This window comes from Protopterus annectens, chromosome 8.part1 (genome assembly GCF_019279795.1).
Source record: "Protopterus annectens isolate FY-2018-M chromosome 8.part1, PAN1.0, whole genome shotgun sequence".
NCBI classification, from domain to species: Eukaryota; Metazoa; Chordata; order Ceratodontiformes; family Protopteridae; genus Protopterus; species Protopterus annectens.
Window position 1 is genome coordinate 535183072 of NC_056742.1, and position 21086 is coordinate 535204157.

At 46.9% G+C, this 21086-nt stretch overlaps 1 protein-coding gene across 1 annotated transcript in view; it reads right to left on the reverse strand.

Annotated features, from left to right (window-relative positions):
• EDC4 (enhancer of mRNA decapping 4) overlaps window positions 1-21086 on the reverse strand; it is a 2017057-nt gene that overhangs the window by 284732 nt on the left and 1711239 nt on the right. Inside the window, exon 24 of the mRNA XM_044082055.1 lies at window positions 15905-16070. Coding sequence (XP_043937990.1) covers window positions 15905-16070 — 166 coding nt within the window. The remainder of the gene's footprint in view (window positions 1-15904; window positions 16071-21086) is intronic.

Consider the following 21086-nt stretch of genomic DNA (forward strand, 5'->3'; position numbering starts at 1 on the left):
TTTTGTGCTGGCATGCTTGGAGGCTAGCCTCGTTCTCCTAATTGTTTTCTTACTAAACTACTAACAAAATAAATAGGATTATCATGTTTAGGACCTATACAATAAACACACAGAGTATGGAAGTCACTGGGTTGCATTTGTCTTAAATGTATACATAAAACTTTTCACTGAGGTGGACATAAAAAGAAGTTATGTCTTACCATAACGTTCCATCTGTATTGTTGATCCTTGTTCAGTCATTACGTATGGGTATCGGTTCCTAGCTCAGAAACGAGCCAGCCATCTTCCAAGCTCGTGTCGGCTTCAAACTCTCGAGCTAAACTCTTACCCACAATTCCCCTCTCCCTGTTACCTCAGATTGAGTTTGCAAGTTAAAGAAGGTAGAGACTACCTCTGGTCAAATAACCTACGAGAACTGGATGGTGAGATACACTAGAGACCACAGGAGGGGGGAAGGAGGGAGGGTCATAATGACTGAACAAGGATCAACAAAACAGATGGAACGTTATGGTAAGACATAACTTCTTTATCTGATATTGTTAATCCTCGTTCATTCCTTACGTATGGGACAGAGTCCCCAGCTACCTCTATTCCTGGGAGGCTCTTATGGAAGGACATTCCTGAGCACCACAGAACCGAAAGATGCTCCTCCCCTGGAGGCCAAATCCAATTTGTAATGATTGATGAAAGTATGAGGCGTAGTCCAAGTTGCAGCTGCACAGATGTCATGTAAAGAAGCTCTGGCATGGAAGGCAGCAGAAGTTGCCACCAACCTTGTTGAATGAGCTTTCATGGTAGTAGGTAACGAAATGTTACGTTGTGTGTAAATAAAGGTCACACAGTCCTTCAACCATCTAGCAAGAGCTGATCCTAATCTAGGTCCAAAAAAGGCCAAAAATAACTAGTCAGATTTACGAAAGGGTTTAGTCCTGTTTAGGTAAAAAGAAGTTATGTACTCACCATAACGTTCCATCTGAGTAGGTAACTTCATTTGTCAGCAACCTGTGTGTATCGGATCCGATTCAGATCCGAGCCGGCAGCTTTCCTAGCAAAAGATCCGAGCTCCAAGCTCCTCCCCCTACCTATAATACCCTGCTACCTCCCCTCTAGTCCACAGATCGAGTTTGCCGTAGTTTCGCAGAATACTACCAAAACACAAGGAAAAACCGAACATCCTAACCTGATGTCATCTGGGAAGTGAAACACAATGATCCTTCAAGGACGAACTACAGGTCAGGGGGACGGGGGGAGGGTTGGTTGCTGACAAATGAAGTTACCTACTCAGATGGAACATTATGGTGAGTAGATAACTTCTTTATCTGAAGTAGTTGACTTCATTTGATCAGCAACCTGTGGGACAGAGTCCCCAGCTACCAACAACTTGGGAGGTCCTTATGGAAGGATATTCCGGAGCACTGCAGAGCCAAAAGATGCCCTTCCTCTGGAAATCAGACCCAATTTATAATGTGTAATGAAAGTATGAGAGGAAGCCCAAGTAGCTGCTGAACAAATGTCATCCAAAGGGACCCTCGACCAGAAGGCCGCAGAAGTAGCATCAGAACGGGTAGAATGTGTCCGAACGGGCTCAGGTCGACCAGAGCTTCTGTATGCAAGAAGAATGCATTGGGAAATCCACCTAGCTAAGGTTACCTTTGTCATTGGTTTACCCAAACAGTACTTGGCAAATGAGACAAAGAGCTGTTCCGATTTTCGAAAAACAGCCGTTCTGTGTAAGTAAAATCACAACTGTCTATGTACATCCAGGCAATGAAGTCTATACTCTCCTTTCTTGTGATAATTAGGAAAGAAGACAGGCAGATTGATTGATTGGTTGATGTTGGCTTCAGAAGCCACTTTAGGCAAAAAGGAGGGATTAGTCCTGAGGGAAACTCTGTCTTTATGAAAAATGATGTATGGGGGCTTACTACAAAGAGCCTAAAGCTCCAATATCCTTCTATGCGAGGTAATAGCAATCAGGAAGGCAGTTTTCCAAGATACATACTTTACGTCGACTGAAGCTGCAGGCTCAAAAGGGGGACCAGTCAGAGCCTGGAGAACTAGGGTTAAATCCCATGGAGGAACTGCATCCTTAACAGGGGGTCTCAAAAGAAAGGTACCTTTCAGGAAGGTCTTGCAGATCTTAGAGGAAGCTAGGGGGGCAAAATTGTTTCCAATGTGAAAGTGGGAAATAGCTGCCAATTGAACTTTAACAGTTGAAGAACTAGCCCCCTGATGAAAAATGTGGGATAGAAAGTCAACGACTGCTAGAATAGGAGCCGTAAAAGGATCCAAATTCCTATGCTCCGCCCAGATAGAAAAACGGTTCCATTTACTCTTGTAGCCTTTCCTGGTAGAAGGCTTATGAGCGGCCACCAGGATAACCTTAACTGAGCATGAGATACCGGGAGTCCTAGCCATTAAGGAAACTGGATCAACCAAGCCGCGAGCTTGAGGTTGTCCAGGTCGGGGGTCTTCAATCCCAAGGGGTGAGAAATCAGATCCGGAAGGGGATCTAAGATCCAGGGAGGATGCACTAGATCAGACCGTAGGCATGGGAACCAGATTTGGCAAGGCCAGAATGGGGCTATGAGGATAACTCTGCTCCCCAACCGACGAGCTTTCTGCAAGAATTTTGTCATCAACGGAAGAGGAGGATAAGCATAAAGAAGACCGGATGGCCAAGCATGAACCAGAGTGTCTCTGGGGGTTTCCCCTGGTGGGGGAATTACAGCGAAAAACTCGCTGCACTTCGCGTTCGAAGGCGACGCGAACAGATCGCAGCAAGGTTGACCCCATCTGAGGAAGATCTGTTTCGCTACTAAGGGGTTCAGAGACCACTCGTAGGGTGAGAGGATAGTTCGACTCAGCTTGTCCGCTAGAATGTTTGACCGACCCGGTATGTGCGTTATGAGAAAGCGATTGGTGGATATCGCCCATTCCCACACTCTCATGGCATCTCGGCAAAGTGGGTAAGATCTGGTTCCCCCTGGCTTGTTGATGTACCAGACCACTGACATGTTGTCTGTCTGAATTGCAATATTCCCTGGAGGAAGAAGGGCATGGAGAACCTGCAACGCTAGAAGCACCGCCCTCATCTCCAGAACACTGATATGCAAAAAGGTCTCTGTGTAATTCCATGTGCCTTGGACGGTTCTGCCCATGCAAATCCCCCCCCACCCGAGGCAAGACGCGTCCGTGATCACTGTGACTTGGGGTGGGGACATGGAGAAGGGGCGCCCTTCCCGGAGGTGCCTGGAATGGAGCCACCAAAGCAGAGATTCCCTGCAAACCCTGCTGAGGGGAATAGGGGAAGACAAGGGATGTCGTAGGATGGACCACTGGACCTGTAAGGTCCATTGGAGAATCCTCATATTAAAACGTGCGAGCGGTGACAGGTTGATGGCTGCTGCCATGGACCCCCGAGCCCTCAGGACTAATTCCGCTGGAGGGGCCGAGGACTGTAGAAGAGCCAAAATGTGGCGGTTTAGGTTGCGGAGTCTGTCTGTCATCAGAAATACTTTGGACTGAATTGTGTCTATCCTGCCCCTTATGAAATCCAAGATCTGAGTAGGCTTAAGGGAGGATTTCTTGTGGTTGATCGTGATCCCTAGATGGCGGACGAGATGTAGGAAATAGTCCCGTTGCTGAACATAGTAGATGGCTGGTGGGGGCGGCTAGGAGCCAGTCGTCCAGGTAAGGAAAAACCTGTATTCCCTGAAGCCTCAGATGGGCCGCTACAACTGCCATGACCTTGGTGAACATCCTGGGGGCTGTGGTGAGACCGAAAGGTAGGATCCTGAACTGATCCTGGATCGCCTGTCCATTAGAACATGGTAGTACGCATCCTTGAGGTCTATGGAGCACATCCAGTCGTTCTCCTGTAAAAGTGGGAGAATGGATTGAATGGTAACCATCCAGAACTTTTCTTTGGCGACTGACAGGTTCAGTGTGGACAGGTCGAGAATTGGCCGTAAGTCCCACGTCTTTTTTGGCACTAAAAAGAACCTGGAGTAAAAGCCTGATCCAGATTGACCGGGGGGGGGGACGTGCTGGATGGCTCTTTTTCTTAGTAGCTCTTTTATTTCGAAGGCTGCTACCTCCCTCTGATTGGGTGGGACATCGGGGAGGCGCCCCGACCAGGGAGGAGAACTTAGGAATGGAATTGAGTAACCTCTGGATATGATCCGGAGCACCCAGCGATCTGTCATAATGGACTCCCAATGTGCTAGATGCTCCGAGAAGCACCCCCCCCCGACTGCCTCCAGAGAGGAGCAGTCGGGCAACCCCTCAGGGTTGCTGCGCGGGTCGATCGGAAAAGGGTACCCTCGACCCAAAATTCTACGGCCCCCCTCTGCCACTGGGCCGGCGTCCCCCCTGCCCTCCTCTGCCTCTGAAGGAGCGAAACGCGATTGTTGGGATTTCAGGAACCACATCTTCTTCTGTCCTCTTTGGTTCCTGGAGAAGGACCTCTGAGGAGCCGAGAAGCGGATCCCGACGGCAGACAACGTTTTCCCGTCCTTCTCGCTCTGGAGTAGCATATCATGGACGGTTTTGCCAAAAAGCGTAAAACCGTCAAAAGGGGCGTTCGCGAAGGACGCCTTGAAGGGTTCCGCAAAGTCGCAGAGACAGAGCCAGGCCTGTCATCGTAAGACAATGCCTGCTCCACTGGCTCTAGCCGCTCCCTCCGTGGCATGGGAGAGAAGCTGCATAGAGGTGTTTGTGATAGACTTAAGAGTGACCATTCGAGCCGAGAAGGTCCGTTTGTCCTCGGACGACATGGACTCTGGGGGTGACCCAACGTACTCTTTGATTAGGTCCCGCTGGAGCCGAATTACATGTGCCATATAGTTCAGCGATCTGACAGAGAAGGTCGCTGAAGCGAACATCCGCTTTCCGAGGCAGTCCATCGTCCGAGACTCCTTGTCTGGAGGATGTACCGAGGAACTCTCCTGTGCCAACTCCTTCTTGGTGGCAGCCGCCACCACCATGGCATCTACCGGGATACCCCTTGCTCCAAACTGTCCTGTCTGTGGGGGGGGGGGCTGAGAATCCTGTCTGGTCTCTTGGGTATTGGCTCCACAGTATCCGGCTCCTTCCATGCCCTGGTAGTTATGAGGTCAACCAGGGGATCGGCGGGGGGGACACCCAAGAGGTAGATGGGCCTGCGTCGAATGCCTCCAGAAACCCAGACTCATCCGAGGAAGGCTTTTGGGCTGACCACCCCCCTCTAATATGAAGCATTTCCATAATGTCTCCAAAGGAGATGTCCTCGGGGGGTGACCTGGGGGAACCTTCCCCTTCCTCCAAGTCCATGTCTTCTGTGAGGGACTCAGGTGAGTCCAAGTGCCTCCTCTTACACTTTCGTTTGTGAGGAACCTCCTTGAGGGGGCTGTCCGAGGAGGGCTCACCAACAATGTCCTGTTCCTCTACGGGAACCATCTGGGACGTAGGCGCAGGCTGTCCCTGGGGCCGGATGATGGAAGACAGGCCCGTCTGAGAGGGAATGGCGGGCGGATCCGAAGCAAGAACCTGGGGCCTCAAATCCCTCGAAAGAACCCTCTCCACGACATCGAATGCCGAGGGTGAGCTGCTTTCCCTAGGATCCGAAAGCAGTCCCCTCAGATCCGGCGTGTCGATCGGCGCCGGAGATGACCCCATCGGAACCCGAAAGGACAGTGCGCTCCAACCTCAACGGAGCCGAAGGCACACTGACCCCTCCGGATTCGACGCTCAGCTCATGGCCCCGAGAGCTTGGATCCGAAAAGGGACCCGACAAACTCGAAGGTGCAGTCGGCGCCAAAGTAGGAAACACTGTCGGCGCCGACATCACCCCGGCTCCGAAGCTACTCGGATCCAACAGCTCCAAACCCCGATAGTGGGTTGGAGAAGGAGCAATGGGGTGAAAAATGGGGTCGAGCTCCCCCCCGGAGGGAGGAGGGAGGCAAGAGCACTCCCATCTGCAGCTGGGCCTGAAGAAATCGACGCATCATCCGATCCATGTCCGCATTGGATCAACTTCTGGTTGACCTGGATGAGGCTGACAAGGTTTGGCCACCTGGACGACCTCGAAGGTGACCGGGTCGCCTCCTCCGGCTCCGGGGAGATACGTGGAGAACGAAGCCGGGAAAGGGAAGACCCGGAGACCTTAAGGGGGGAGGTGAGCTGCTTAGACGACAGGGCCTAGGGAACTGAATCAGCCCACCTCTTGTGGCTACGATGCCTGTCCCTATCACGCTCCTTGTCTTTCTTGTCCTTTTTTCTGGTGTCCCTTTCTTCTTGAGGCGAGGAGGGAGTTTGAATCCCGGTGAGCCGAAGAGGGAGTTTGAATCCCGGTCAGGGGAGCGGGAACGATCGGTGGAGCAGCCGCGGCTGGCGCCACAGAGGGGGAGGAGGACAAAGCCGAATCAGGGGGCAAAAGGCCCGCAAGGACTAGCTTAGTCCGCCTATCCCTCAAAGCCCTGGGGTTGAAGGCTGCACAGATAGTGCAGCCTGACGAAAGGTGGTCCACACCCAGGCAAATAATGCACCAAGTGTGGCCATCCACTGCGGACAGCTTATGGCCACACTTGGAGCATTTAGAAAAAATTGCTTTTGGGCCTTCAGACATTTTGAAAAGAACAGGCCCACACGCACACACCTTCACACACAGACAGAAGGGGGGAGGGGAAATTAATATCTACACTAAGCTAACGGGAAAACTACCAAAATAGTTTAAGGGAGAAAGGGGCACCTCACACACTAAGTTACAGAGATTTTTAAGGAAAAAAAGTTTAAATATTCTACTTTAACTCACAAACCCAACGCTAGGAGCTCGTTCTCAGATGCTTCAAGAAGCCGTGGCAAATGAGATCTGAGAACTAGAGGGAGGTAGCAGGGTATTATGGGTAGGGGAAGGAGCTTGGAGCTTGGATCTTTTGCTAGGAAAGCTACCGGCTCAGATCCAAATCGGATCAGATACCCACAGGTTGCTGATCAAATGAAGTTAACTACTTCAGATAAATGGATTTGCCTGTGAATATCAAGGGTATGTAGGCAATACTCTCCTCTGTTTGAATGGTTGGGAAAGAAAACTGGCAATTCAATGGCTTGATTAATGGACATTTCAGAGATCACTTTAGGCAGAAATGACGTTTTCAGATACACTCTACCTCTATGAAAAATCAAGCATGGACTCTTGATACAGAAAGCTTGAAGTTCAGAAATACGTCTGGCCGAAGTAATAGCGACCAAAAACAAGGTTTTCCATGACAAATACTTGAGGTCGCAAGAAAAGGCTGGTTCAAAAGGTGCCACTGTCAGAGCATGCAGAACTAATGATAAATCCCATGGTTGAATAGGTTCTCTAAAAGGTGGCTTCAGATGATTCACACCTTTTATGAAGGTCTTGCACAATTTATGGGACATAAGAGAAGAATCTTGGACACCCTCATGAAAATTAGAAATTGCAGCCAAATGAACTCTAATGGTAGAGGCCGAGAGACCTGATTGAAACAGGTCAGCCAGATAGTCTAGTATTATCGACACTGGTGCTGAAAAGGGGTTTACTTGTTTATCTTTCAGCCAACAGGTAAATCTTTTCCACTTGGTCAGATAAGTAATTCTAGTGGAGGACTTATGAGAAGCAATAAGAATATCACGTACTGGTAAAGACAGATCATTCTGCCTGGCAATCAAGGGAATTGGAGTAGCCAAGCTGTTAGCTTCAAGCTGTTCAGGTTCTGTGGGTGTGAGATCAACTCTGGGATTGGATGGAGGAGCCATGGTCGATCTAGTAGGAGAAGCCAAAGGAATGGGAACCAAATCTGTCGTGGCCAATATGGTGCTATGAGGATTACCTTGCTCTTCAACTGCCAGGCTTTCTTCAGAAACTGGGGAATGAGAGGAAAGGGTGGAAATGCATCAAGAAGACCCGAGGGCCAATCGTGGACTAGAGCGTCCCTGGGTGACTGTCCCGAAGGGGGAATCAGGGCGAAGTAGTTGTTGCATTTGTAGTTGGCCGGGGATGCAAAGAGGTAGCAGCAAGGACGGCCCCAGCGGTGGAAGATCTCCGCCGCTATCAAGGGATTCAGGGACCACTAGTGAGGTCGTAGAATGAACCTGCTGAGTCTGTCTGCTATTACGTTGGAACTCCCGGGAATGTGCGTTGCTAGAAGAAAATGGTTGGTAGCCATCGCCCATTGCCATATCCTCATGGCCTCTTGACAAAGGGGGTAAGACTTGGTTGCACCTTGCTTGTTGATGTACCAGACCACCGCCATGTTGTCTGATTGAATCGCAATTGTCCCAGATGGCAGCAGGGGATGGAATGCTTGCAACGCCAGAAGCACCGCCCTCAGCTCTATAACATTTATATGCAGATGGGCCTCCGGGTGGGACCAAGTGCCTTGGACTGTCTGTCCGTGACATAGCCCCCACCCCATCAGGGAGGCGTCCGTGGTCACTGAGGCCTTGGGTTGCTGGGGGAAAAGGGAGAGACCACTGAGAGAGATTGTGTGTCATCCACCAATTTAAATCCTGTTTGCACCTGTGGGTTACTCAAATCAAGGATACCACTGGGTGAGCAGTAGCCATTGTAGAAGCCTCATGTGAAACCTGGCCAGGGGAACAATAGTGATGGAGGCTGCCATGGAACCAAACAGCTGTAGAACCGAGTGAGCCGTGGATTTTTCCTTTGAAAGGATTGGAATTAGTTGTTGCTTTATCCTTAAAATTCTGTGCTCTGGAATAGCCGCTCTGCAGTTTTTTGTGTCCAAGATAACCCCTATGAATTCTGTTGACTGATATGGGGTGAGACTGGATTTTTGCCAGTTTATGGTTATGCCTAGCCTTTGGGCAGAGATGAGAGAGTATACCAGGGCTTTTTCCAGTAGATGTCTGGTGGGGGCGGAAATGAGCCAGTCGTCTAGGTACAGAAACAACTGGAATCCTTGAAGTCGCAAGTGAGCTGCGACAACTGCCATGCACTTTGTGAACACTCTGGGGGCTGTAGAGAGTCCGAAGGGCAGTACTCTGAACTGGTAGTGACTAGCTTCCACACGGAAGCGCAGAAATCTTCTTGATGGCCTGTCCACCTTTATGTGGTAGTACGCATTTTGAAGATCTATACAGCACATCCAATCATCTTTTTCCAAAAGCTGGAGGATAGACTGTATAGTGACCATCCAGAATTTTTGTACTCTCACAAATGTGTTCAATACACTGATATCCAAAATTGGTCTCCAGTCCCCAGTTTTCTTTAGCACCAAAAATAGTCTTGAGTAGAATCCGGATCCTATCTGGTCTGGAGGGGCTACTTGGATTACTCTCTTTCTTAGCAGCTTTTCTATCTCTATTGCTGCTTCTTCCCTTTGACTGGGTGGAACATCGGGAAGATTTTTTGACGGGATGGGGCAAAGATCAAAGGGGATATGATAACCTCTGGTTATGATCCTTTGTACCCAAGAATCGGTGGTGAGGGTTAGCCAGGCAGAAGGGTACAAGGAGAAACGTCCCCCAACCACCTCCAGAGGAAAGGAGTTGGGCCGCTCTTCAGGAGCGCTGGTAGGATTGACCAGGGAAAGAATCCCTGGAACCCTGGTTACATGGTTCCCCATCTGCCCTGAAAGGAGAGTCTTCCTTCTAAGTTTCCCCCGCTGCCTCTGGGGGAAAACTCAGCCTGTGTGTCACGGAAAGGACCCTGAGATTTCTTGAACCATATCTTCCCACTCTTTTGGTTTCGGGAGAAAGCACGTTGAGGGGAAGAATAACGGACACCTACGGCAGAAAGGGTCTTACCGTCTTGTCCACATCTGGCCAGTGTGCTTTTCACTTTGGGCCCAAACAACGAGGATGGCTAAATGGGGGAATTAAGAAAGAAAGACTTAAAAGGTTCCGCGAAGTTGCACAAGCGCATCCAGGCATGTCGTCTCAAGACCGCAGCTGAACCCGCCGCTCTAGCTGCTCCTTCTGATGCGTGACATATCAATCGCATAGAATAGTTAGATATAGACTCAATGGTGGCTAGCTGAGAGGCCACTTTGTCACGGACCTCATCAGACACTGCACCAGCCAAGGTTTCAGAGAGCTCAGAGACCAGATCCCTTTGAAGCCTGGTAAAATGTGCCATATAATTCAGGGACCTGATAGCAAAGGTCGCTGAAGCAAAAATGCGCTTCCCTACTTTGTCCAGGGCCTGGGACTCTCTGTTAGGCGGATAGACAGTCTGGCTTTCTTCTTCTGCCAGATCCTTTTTTGTTGTGGCCGCCACCACCAAAGCATCTACAGGAAGACCCTTGGACCAATGGGGATCCGAAGCAGGGGGGTACAAGATCTTATCAGGCCTCCGAGGAATAGCTTCAACAGTATCAGGGGCCTTCCAAGCACGCTGCACGATGAACTTGACAAGTTCATCGGCAGGTGGAGTAACCCAGGAGGCAGGGGGCCGGGTGCGAAAAGCCTGCAGGAACACAGATTCCTCAGGGGTTGGATTAGAGGGCTGCCAGTCACCTCTCTGTTTCAGGATTTCAAGGACATCACCAAAGGATACCTCAGAGGGTGGCCGAGGGGATCCTTCCTCCTCATTGAAATCTGTGTCTTCGGTGAGAGACTCCTCTGTGGAGTCCATGTGCTTCCTCTTACACAAACTTTTCCGGTGGACCTCCTTAGCGGGAGAGGCTGGGGAAGACAACGGGAAAGGGGATTTCTGAGGGAATATGACCTGAGGCCCTTGCACACTGTGTCCGCTAGGTGCGACTTGTGAAACCAGTGTACCAGAGGAGGGCGGAGGTATAGACAGTCCAGTATCGCCAGCAGCAGCGAAAGCCTTCTCCATCAGTTGGAAGGCTGGTCCACTCGGAGAGGAGTGTATGTCGAGGACAAGGGGCATTCCTCTCCTAAGTAGCTCAGCCTGCCGACTCGGGAGTCCCTGGATGGCTGTGGAGCAGCTGACATCCTGGGTTATAGCAAAACTTTCCTGCCACGAAGGCAACTGCGGTTCCTTAGTGAGATCCATAAAGGGATCCGCAGAAGGGGAAGACTGTACTATATCCATGGACATCAAAGGCAATGAAGGAGGAGAATAAGAAGGTGTCTTTGGAGATGGGTGATCACCTCCCAAGGAAGGATAGTTCCTGGGGCGTGGAATACCTCTGGCCAAGAATGCCTGGTCCACAAGACACAACACATCATGTTCAGAAAAACTTCTAGTGGACCTCACTGAGACTGAGGGAGAAACAGGCCTGTCCACAAAAGAGGCAGACTCGGTGCTCATCTCGTCTGATCGCACCGAGGGCAACGGTGCCAAGAAAGACTGAACTACTGCAGTCTGCACCGAAAGAGTCATTGGTGCCGATGTCATAGTCTGCATCGACACAGGGATAGGTGCTGAAATGGTTGTCAGTGCCGAAACTGGAACTGACAAAAACTGCAGTCAGTAATAAAGGCCTCGGTTCTGAGGAAGATCTCGGAGCCGAAGCGGTCAAGGTCTGCGCCAACTGAACGGTTGGTGCCGATACAGTGCTAAAGGTCTGAACCGAGGAGCCCCTCTGTGCCGATATGTAGAAGGCTGCAGGACAGGACGGAGCCAAAATCACTAATGGAGCAGAAGGCTTCGGTGCCGAAGGTCTGGGCACTGAAAGCACTGGGGCTGACAGAGAGCTCTGGAGCTGAAATTTTAGCCTTTTTAGATTTTGGTTGTTGACAGCCCCCAACCGGGGACGAAGGCAAGGATTTATCCTTAGTAGAAACATGCATTTTCTTATGGACTTTAGGAGGGGTTGAGACCTCTCACCCAGAAATAGCCTCTGAAAAGGGAGATTTTAGAAGTCCCTTCAGTATCAGCTTATTTTTCCTTTCTAACAAAGTTCTATTAGAAAAGTTCTCACAAATAGTACAAGGTGGGTCAACAGATAAATGGGAAGCTCCCAAACAATAAGCACACAAAGAGTGTGCACCAGAAGTAGGCAGTTTGTGTCCACAATCAGAACACCGCTTAAACCCCGAACTACCCTTTTTGTCTGCCATATTAACAAAAAGAAAAGTACCAACAATGGTACAAGAGAGTACCCGAAGGTATGAAAAAGAAAAGAAAAGGATTACCAACGATGGTAAGGAGAAATTACCTCGCGGTAAAAAGGACAGAGAAGAAAACCTGAAATTATGAACGCTAGACGCGATAGGGCAAGAGACAATAAAGTATTAACTTTTCTGACAGAAAAGTAATTTGTAAAGCAATTAAACAACTGACTGCACTTAGCTCAAGAGAAGTAGCTTGACACGACCGGATGACAACGCGGCAAACAAAATCTGAGGTAACAGGGAGAGGGGAATTGCGGGCAAGAGTTTAGCTTGAGAGTTTGAAGCTGACGCGAGCTTGGAAAATGGCCGTCTCGGTTCCGAGCTCGGAACCGATACCCATACGTAAGGAATGAACGAGGATTAACAATATCAGATCATACATTACACTATACATCTGCCTACTGGTCAAAAATCCACTTGGTAAATAAATCTACAATAACAAGAGCAAAATCTCATCCAGAGGGGTAATTATCTACCCAGTTTTAGAAGTGTGCAGACTAAAGTTGATATAGATCTGATGAAAGCTTACTCCTGTGATAAATGCAATCAAAGCAAGTGAAAAGTGTGACTGGACACCTGCTTTCCACCAGTACTGCACAGATGCTCTGGGGGTAAGGGGAATAGTACTGTTTTCTACTTCCGAAAAGCTTAACTGGTAGCCTAGGCATAGGAAATGTACCATTACTGTGGAATGATAGATAGTAAGGAAGGCCACAAGTTCTAACGAGGAGCAGTGCAAGATTTTGCTAAACAGCTGGCAAAAATGAAAGGGAGACACTTTAAAAGTCAAAGGCAATACAACCATAGAGCAATGGTCCTGCTTTGTTATATCATGACTACGATGGCATACAGAGGGCAATATTCCTGCCTTGTTATATCATGAATACGATGGCGTACAGAAACAATGCTCCTGCCTTGTTATATCATGACTACGATGGTATACAGAGGACAATGGCCCTGCCTTGTTATATCACGACTACGATGGCATACAAAGGACAATGGCCCTTCCTTGTTGTATCATGACTACAATGGCATACAGATAGCAATGGCCCTGCCTTGTTATATCACAACTACAATGGCATACAGAGGGCAATTGTCCTGCCTTGTTATATCATGAACACGATGGCATACAGAAGCAATGCTCCTGCCTTGTTGTATCACGACGGTATACAGAGGACAATGCTCCTGCCTCGTGATATCATGACCACGATGGCATACACAGGCAATGCTCCTGCCTTGTTATATCATGACTACGATGGTATACAGAGGGCAAAGGTCCTGCCTTGTTATATCATGTCTACGATGGCAATACAGAGGGCAATGGTCCTGCCTTGTTGCATCATGACTATGATGGCATACACAGGGCAATGGTCCTGCCTTGTTGCATCATGACTATGATGGCATACAGAGGGCAATGGTCCTGCCTTGTTATATCATGACCACAATGGCATACAGAGGGCAATGGTCCTGCCTCATTATATCATGACCACGATGGCATAAAGAGGCAATGCTCCTGCCTTGTTATATCATGATTACGATGGTATACAGAGGGCAATGGTCCTGCCTTGTTATATCATGACCACAATGGCATACAGAGAGCAATGGTCCTGCCTCGTTATATCATGACTACGATGGTATACAGAGGGCAATGGCCCTGCCTTGTTATATCATGACTATGATGGCATACAGATGCAATGCTCCTGCCTTGTTATATCATGACTACGATGGCATACACAGGGCAATGGTCCTGCCTTGTTATATCATGACCACAATGGCACAGAGAGGGCAATGGTCCTGCCTTGTTATATCATGACTACGATAACATACAGAGGGCAATGGTCCTGCCTTGTTATATCATGACTACGATGGCATACAGACAGCAATGGTCCTGCCTTATTACATCATGACTATGATGGCCTACAGAGGGCAATGCTCCTGCCTTGTTATATCATGACCAAGATGGCATACAGAGAGCAATGGTCCTGTCTTGTTATATCATGACTACGATGGCATACAGACAGCAATGGTCCTTCCTTGTTATATCATGACTATGATGGCATACAGAGGGCAATGCTCCTGCCTTGTTATATCATGACCACAATAGCATACAGAGGGCAACGCTCTTGCCTTGTTATATCATGACTACGATGGCATACAGAGAGCAATGGCCCTGTCTTGTTATATCATGACCACAATGGCACAGAGAGGGCAATGGTCCTGCCTTGTTATATCATGACTAAGATAACATACAGAGGGCAATGGTCCTGCCTTGTTATATCATGACTACGATGGCATACAGAGAGCAATGGTCCTGTCTTGTTATATCATGACTACGATGGCATACAGACAGCAATGGTCCTGCCTTGTTATATCATGACTATGATGGCATACAGAGGGCAATGCTCCTGCCTTGTTATATCATGACCACAATAGCATACAGAGGGCAACGCTCTTGCCTTGTTATATCATGACTACGATGGCATACAGAGAGCAATGACCCTGTCTTGTTATATCATGACTACGATGGCATACAGATAGCAATGGCCCTGTCTTGTTATATCATGACCACAATGGCACAGAGAGGGCAATGGTCCTGCCTTGTTATATCATGACTACGATAACATACAGAGGGCAACGCTCTTGCCTTGTTATATTATGACTACGATGGCATACAGAGAGCAATGACCCTGTCTTGTTATATCATGACTACGATGGCATACAGATAGCAATGGTCCTGTCTTGTTATATCATGACTATGATGGCATACAGAGGGCAATGCTCCTGCCTTGTTATGTCATGACCACAATAGCATACAGAGGGCAACGCTCTTGCCTTGTTATATCATGACTACAATGGCATACAGACAGCAATGGCCCTGCCTTGTTATATCATGACCACGATGGCATACTGAGAGCAATGGGCTTGCCTTGTTATATCATGACCACGATGGCATACAGTAAGTTTCGGAAGCTTAGGTGTAACTTTTCCTTCATGACTATATGTGCATGTTTCTATGTGACAACAGACAGAAAATGACAAGGACAGTTTAAGTATCAGAAATAGGAAGTCTGCTCGGCATGCCCTTTAACCTAGACAAAAGTGAGGCTGCTGTTAGTCATGAATGGGTGTCTTAATGTTTTAAATATTGGATTGCACACAGAGAAGGATAATTCTCTCTTTACATCCAGTTAGGAAGTGCCTTGAAATCTCTTGACTTAAAATCCAGTCCTGGTTACCAATGAAAGGGAAAGGACTGACCCATCACATTGCAATGCACTGAACATACTTCTTGGGTACAAAATAATCATCAAAAATAAAGATAAATAAATCTTTTAGTGGGAATACTGTACTCTTACACAGCTATAAGTGTCAAGGTCACTTCAACTTGGGACATGGAAATAAGAGGACAACATTTTCCCCTCCCTCACAGCAACCTAAAGTCAGAGAGAGAAATCTGACCAAGTGACCATCTCAATAGACTTTAAAATGCCAGAATAACGTATTCCCAGGTTACATACACGGTATGTGACAGGAAACTGCCATGACAACAGAAAAATGTGTAAAATGTACAGTACACCAACAACAAAAAAAGTGTTTGATTCCATTTGCTTTTGTACACATTCTGCAGAATGCATATCTAGAAGATTCCTTCCTTCAAAATGTTGTCAGTTTAATGAGAACATCAGACAGCAGCTAAGAATAAGGAGCCTACAGCAGCTGCCTGCGTTTTTACAAAGCTTGGTCATTTCTGCAAAATACAGGTAATAGTAAACCACAAGGCTAAAACTAGCATTAGTCTAAAGCACTCCAGAGAGTATAAACATGTCTTACAAACAGAGAAAAGCCTTACATTCTTGGGTTCCTTGTTTAAAGTTGTCATTGATTTGCTGGAACATGGTCTGACAGCTCTTTTCAAATGCTGGCAGCACTATAGTCTGGAATGCTTCTCTGTACGCGGTCTGAATGTGTCCTTGTAATACATCAGCTGCTGTTCTCGCAATGGCATCTGTAGTATTCTGGAAACAATAAGGTTTGATATACAGCATTTAGATCAGTGCTACAGAAGGCTTTCAAGTGGACTGAAGTCCATTTTTCACAAATTTTAAGTAACAACATTCACACTTGAAAGTGGCCAAGCAACTAAGTAGACTGTTTCTTCTTCTGATGTACAGAGGACAGAAGCCACAACTGACAAGTACTGGGAAACCACATGTGTGTGTGTGTGTGTCTGTGTGTGTGTATATAAATAAATCTCTCTTTTTACAAATATACATATATACACATACATATATATATATATATATATATATATATATATATATATGTTTCCTGCGGTTCAAACATCCATTTGGTGCTTTAAATCGAGCATACAGATAACTGAACAATCAAAATGTCGTGAGTATGTGTCATCGAGACACGTGAGTGGGGTTTGGAGGGGGTGTGTGTTTGAGAGTTTGGGTTAGGGTCAGGGATAGATGTTGAGTGAAATAGGGGAGAAATGGCTCCTAAGGGTACTTAAAGCAGTGTGGAGAGAAAGGTGTATCCCAGATAACTAGAGAATAAGTACACTAGTGCCAGTGTACAAAAACAAAGGGACATCTGAGATAACTAGAGAATAAGTACACTAGTGCCAGTGTACAAGGACAAAGGGACATCTGAGATAACCACAGAATAAGTATACTAGTGCCAGTGTACAAGGACAAAGGGACATCTGATACAGAAAGTACACTAGTGCCAGTGTGTACAAGAACAAAGGGACATCTGAGATAACTAGAGAATAAGTACACTAGTGCCAGTGTACAAGGACAAAGGGACATCTGAGATAACTAGAGAATAAGTACACTAGTGCCAGTGTACAAGAACAAAGGGACATCTGAGATAACTACAGAATAAGTATACTAGTGCCAGTGTACAAGAACAAAAGGGACATCTGAGATAACTAGAGAATAAGTACACTAGTGCCAGTGTACAAGGACAAAGGGACATCTGAGATAACTAGAGAATAAGTACACTAGTGCCAGTGTACAAGGACAAAGGGACATCTGAGATAACTACAGAATAAGTATACTAGTGCCAGTGTACAAGGACAAAGGGACATCTGAGATAACTAGAGAATAAGTACACTAGTGCCAGTGTACAAGGACAAAGGGACATCTGAGATAACTAGAGAATAAGTACACTAGTGCCAGTGTACAAGAACAAAGGGACATCTGAGATAACTACAGAATAAGTATACCAGTGCCAGTGTACAAGAACAAAAGGGACATCTGAGATAACTACAGAATAAGTATACCAGTGCCAGTGTACAAGGACAAAGGGACATCTGAGATAATTAGAGAATAAGTACACTAGTGCCAGTGTACAAGGACAAAGGGACATCTGAGATAACTAGAGAATAAGTACACTAGTGCCAGTGTACAAGAACAAAAGGGACATCTGAGATAACTAGAGAATAAGTATACTAGTGCCAGTGTACAAGAACAAAAGGGACATCTGAGATAACTACAGAATAAGTATACTAGTGCCAGTGTACAAGAACAAAGGGACATCTGAGATAACTAGAGAATAAGTACACTAGTGCCAGTGTACAAGGACAAAGGGACATCTGAGATAACTAGAGAATAGGTACACTAGTGCCAGTGTACAAGAACAAAGGGACATCTGAGATAACTAGAGAATAAGTACACTAGTGCCAGTGTACAAGAACAAAAGGGACATCTGAGATAACTACAGAATAAGTATACTAGTGCCAGTGTACAAGAACAAAAGGGACATCTGAGATAACTACAGAATAAGTACACTAGTGCCAGTGTACAAGAACAAAAGGGGCATCTGAGATAACTACAGAATAAGTACACTAGTGCCAGCATACAAGGACAAAGGGACATCTGAGATAACTACAGAATAAGTACACTAGTGCCAGTGTACAAGAACGAAGGGACATCTGAGATAACTAGAGAATAAGTACACTAGTGTCAGTGTACAAGGACAAAGGGACATCTGAGATAACTAGAGAATAAATACACTAGTGGAAGGCCTAAGATAAAGTTTATGGATGTGGTGAGAGAGGACATCCAGATGGGTGGTGTGACAGAGCAAGATGCAGAGGACAGGAAGGAATGGAAACAGATGATCTGCTGTGGTGACCCCTAACGGGAACAGCTGAAAGAAGATGATCTTGTAGGTATTGTTAAATATAATTTTTTTTAGATCTAGCAATGACTGGACAAAAAATATATTTATCACACAGAAAGCATCATTTTAGTTTAGTTCCTAAAACCGTTTCACAAGATTTTTCTTTAGAGGGATTTTTAAAAACCACACATATATGTCCCAATATTTCCTTTTTCTGTGTGTAAAAATATGTCTATCAGAAACTATACTATTAAAAAATGTCAGCTGTAAGAACTGGCTCAAAATGGTTAATGACATTAATTTTAAAAACACTGCAACCATAGGTACTGGGGAACCTGTGCAATTGACTTCTGAATATCGTTGTCCACATCAGAAGGCCACTGAATAATGGATAATGACATGTGGACTGCACTGTGATTACGTTAATCTTCCTCGCATTTTACACTTGTTTACATGTAACACTAAGTAAATAATTCAATACTCAGTAGGTAATATATCCGGCAGTTTGTATCTGCTGTGCATTCCATGTAGGGCAAGTTTCTTGTCTATTTAAACAGAGAATATCAGTACACCTGAGTGATATCAGATGTTCAGGAAAATGCCGTGCACTTTTCAGACATAAAAAGAGCAATATTAAAGCCATTTTTTAATGATATTGGGAATGATGGATTCTCAACATCTATTATCATTATGGGCAAACTGAAATTGCTTACGTATAAGAAAAAATACTGGATTATTAAATTAGAGACAAATCATGCTCCTCATTTGACGGACATAATATGAATATGAGTGTACTGTCTAGTGGTTGCAACTATGTATATATGAAATTTCATATAATGTTATTTTAATCACTTATTTTAATTTAAATCTATCAGGGAGATATTAGTGATTTTTATGGCCAGATATCGTAATAACTTCAATAGGGTGTTATTTATTATTACGAAAATTATAACTGGTATAGTTAATGGCTGAAAGGATGCCTCTTTCAATGATGAATGATGGTTCCCTCCTTGAATACTTTATAAACTGTCCAATTAACCTGTACATGATATGCACTGAAGAAGCTCTGATGTATGGACGGAAACCTGGTTTGCTGTCCTTTGTGATGGTGGTCAACCAACCGATTCACAACTAAATCAAAACACTGTGGTGCTGTGATGAAAGCAGCAAAAGTATCGGACTCTGGCCCATGGTGGGACTATCCGAGGAGGGCTCACCTACGGGGTCCTGTTCCTCTAAGGGAACTAACTGGAGGGTTGGGGCAGGCTGTCCCAGTGGTCGGATGATGGAGGATAGACCCAAATGCATAGGGGGAGCGGGAGGATCCGTCGCTCGGACCGGGGATCTGGAAGGTCTCGACAGAACCCTCTCCACTACCTCAAACACCGAAGGTGAGCCGCTTTCCCCAGGCTCCGAAAGCAGCCTCCTCGGCTCCGAAGTAGGGATCGGTGTCAGAGCCGACTCGGTCGGATTCGAGAGGGAAGTGTGCTCCGACCTGAACGGCGCCGAAGACACACCCACCCCTACGGATCTGAGGTTCGGCTCTCGGCACCGAGAGCTAGGATCCGTCACGCTCGAGGGTACAGTCGGCGTCGAAGTTACCGGAACTATCGGTGCCGACACCTCCTCGATTCCGAAAGGGCCTGGATCCGATGACTCCAAAACTCGAAAACGGGTTGCAGAAGGAGCTATCGGGGCAAAAAGAGGGGCTGCTCTCCCCCCCCGGGGGGGGGGGAGGCAGGAGCACCCCCATCTGAGTCTGAAAAAATCGACACATCATCCGATCCATGTCCGCGTCGGTCAGGCTTCTTGTAGATCTAGAAGAGGTCGTCGAGGCTGGCCGGGAGGGCCGCCTCGACGACCTCGAGGGAGACCGGTCCTCCTCCTCCTCCAGCGAGAAACAAGGCGAACGGAGCAGAGAGGGAGATGATCCGGAAGCCCTCATATAGGGACTAGCAACTTTAGATGGCGGGGCTGAGGGATGAGTCTCGGCCCGCCTCTTGTGGCTTCTATGTTTTTCCTTTTCTTTGTGCCTCTTCTCTCAAGTAGAGGCAGAAGAGTCCCCTAAACCCTGCACAGAAGAGGGAGATTGAGTCCCAGGCAGAGTCAGGGGATCTAAAGGCACGGGGGCTGCAGTAGCAGCCTGTGCCTTAGAGGGAGAGGAAGAAGTGTCCTGTGGTAACAAACCCGCCAGGATCAACTTGTTCTTCCTATCCCTGATGGCCCGGGGGTTGAACGCTGCACATATCTGGCAGCTGGTGGACAAGTGGGCTATCCCCAGACACAAAACGCACTGAGTGTGGCCATCAGCTGGGGAAAGCTTATGGCCACACTCAGTGAATTTAGAAAAAACGGCTTTGGGCCCTTCAGCCATCAAACTAAACACATTCACACACTAAGGGGAGGGAAACACAAAAATAAGCTAAATTTACCACAAAAAATTTAAACTAAGGCTATCACTCGACGATTGGAGACTAAATCACTCACACACTACCTAAAAATCAACTTTTCTCTGACTTTTTTGAAATACAAACTGGAAAGTTCTCACCCACACCTTAGGAGCTCTTAACTAGAAGCTTCTTTCAGCCGCGGCAAATGAGATCTGAGGAAAGGGAGCATGTAGCAGGGGATTATGGGTAAAGGGGAGGAGCCACGAGCTCGGATCTTTTAGCTAGTAAAGCTGCCGGCTCGGATCCGAGGTCGGATCCGATATCCACAGGTTGCAGAGCAAATGAAGTAACTACTTCAGATCATCAGTTCAAGCAATAATGCTTGATGAAGGTGCGAACCAATAAGGAAGTAGCCGTGACACACATGTTGTCAATAAAGTAATCTCTGAATCTAGCACTGGAAGCAACTATGTTTCCAGGAGAAAAAGGGGATCCTTTGACAGTATT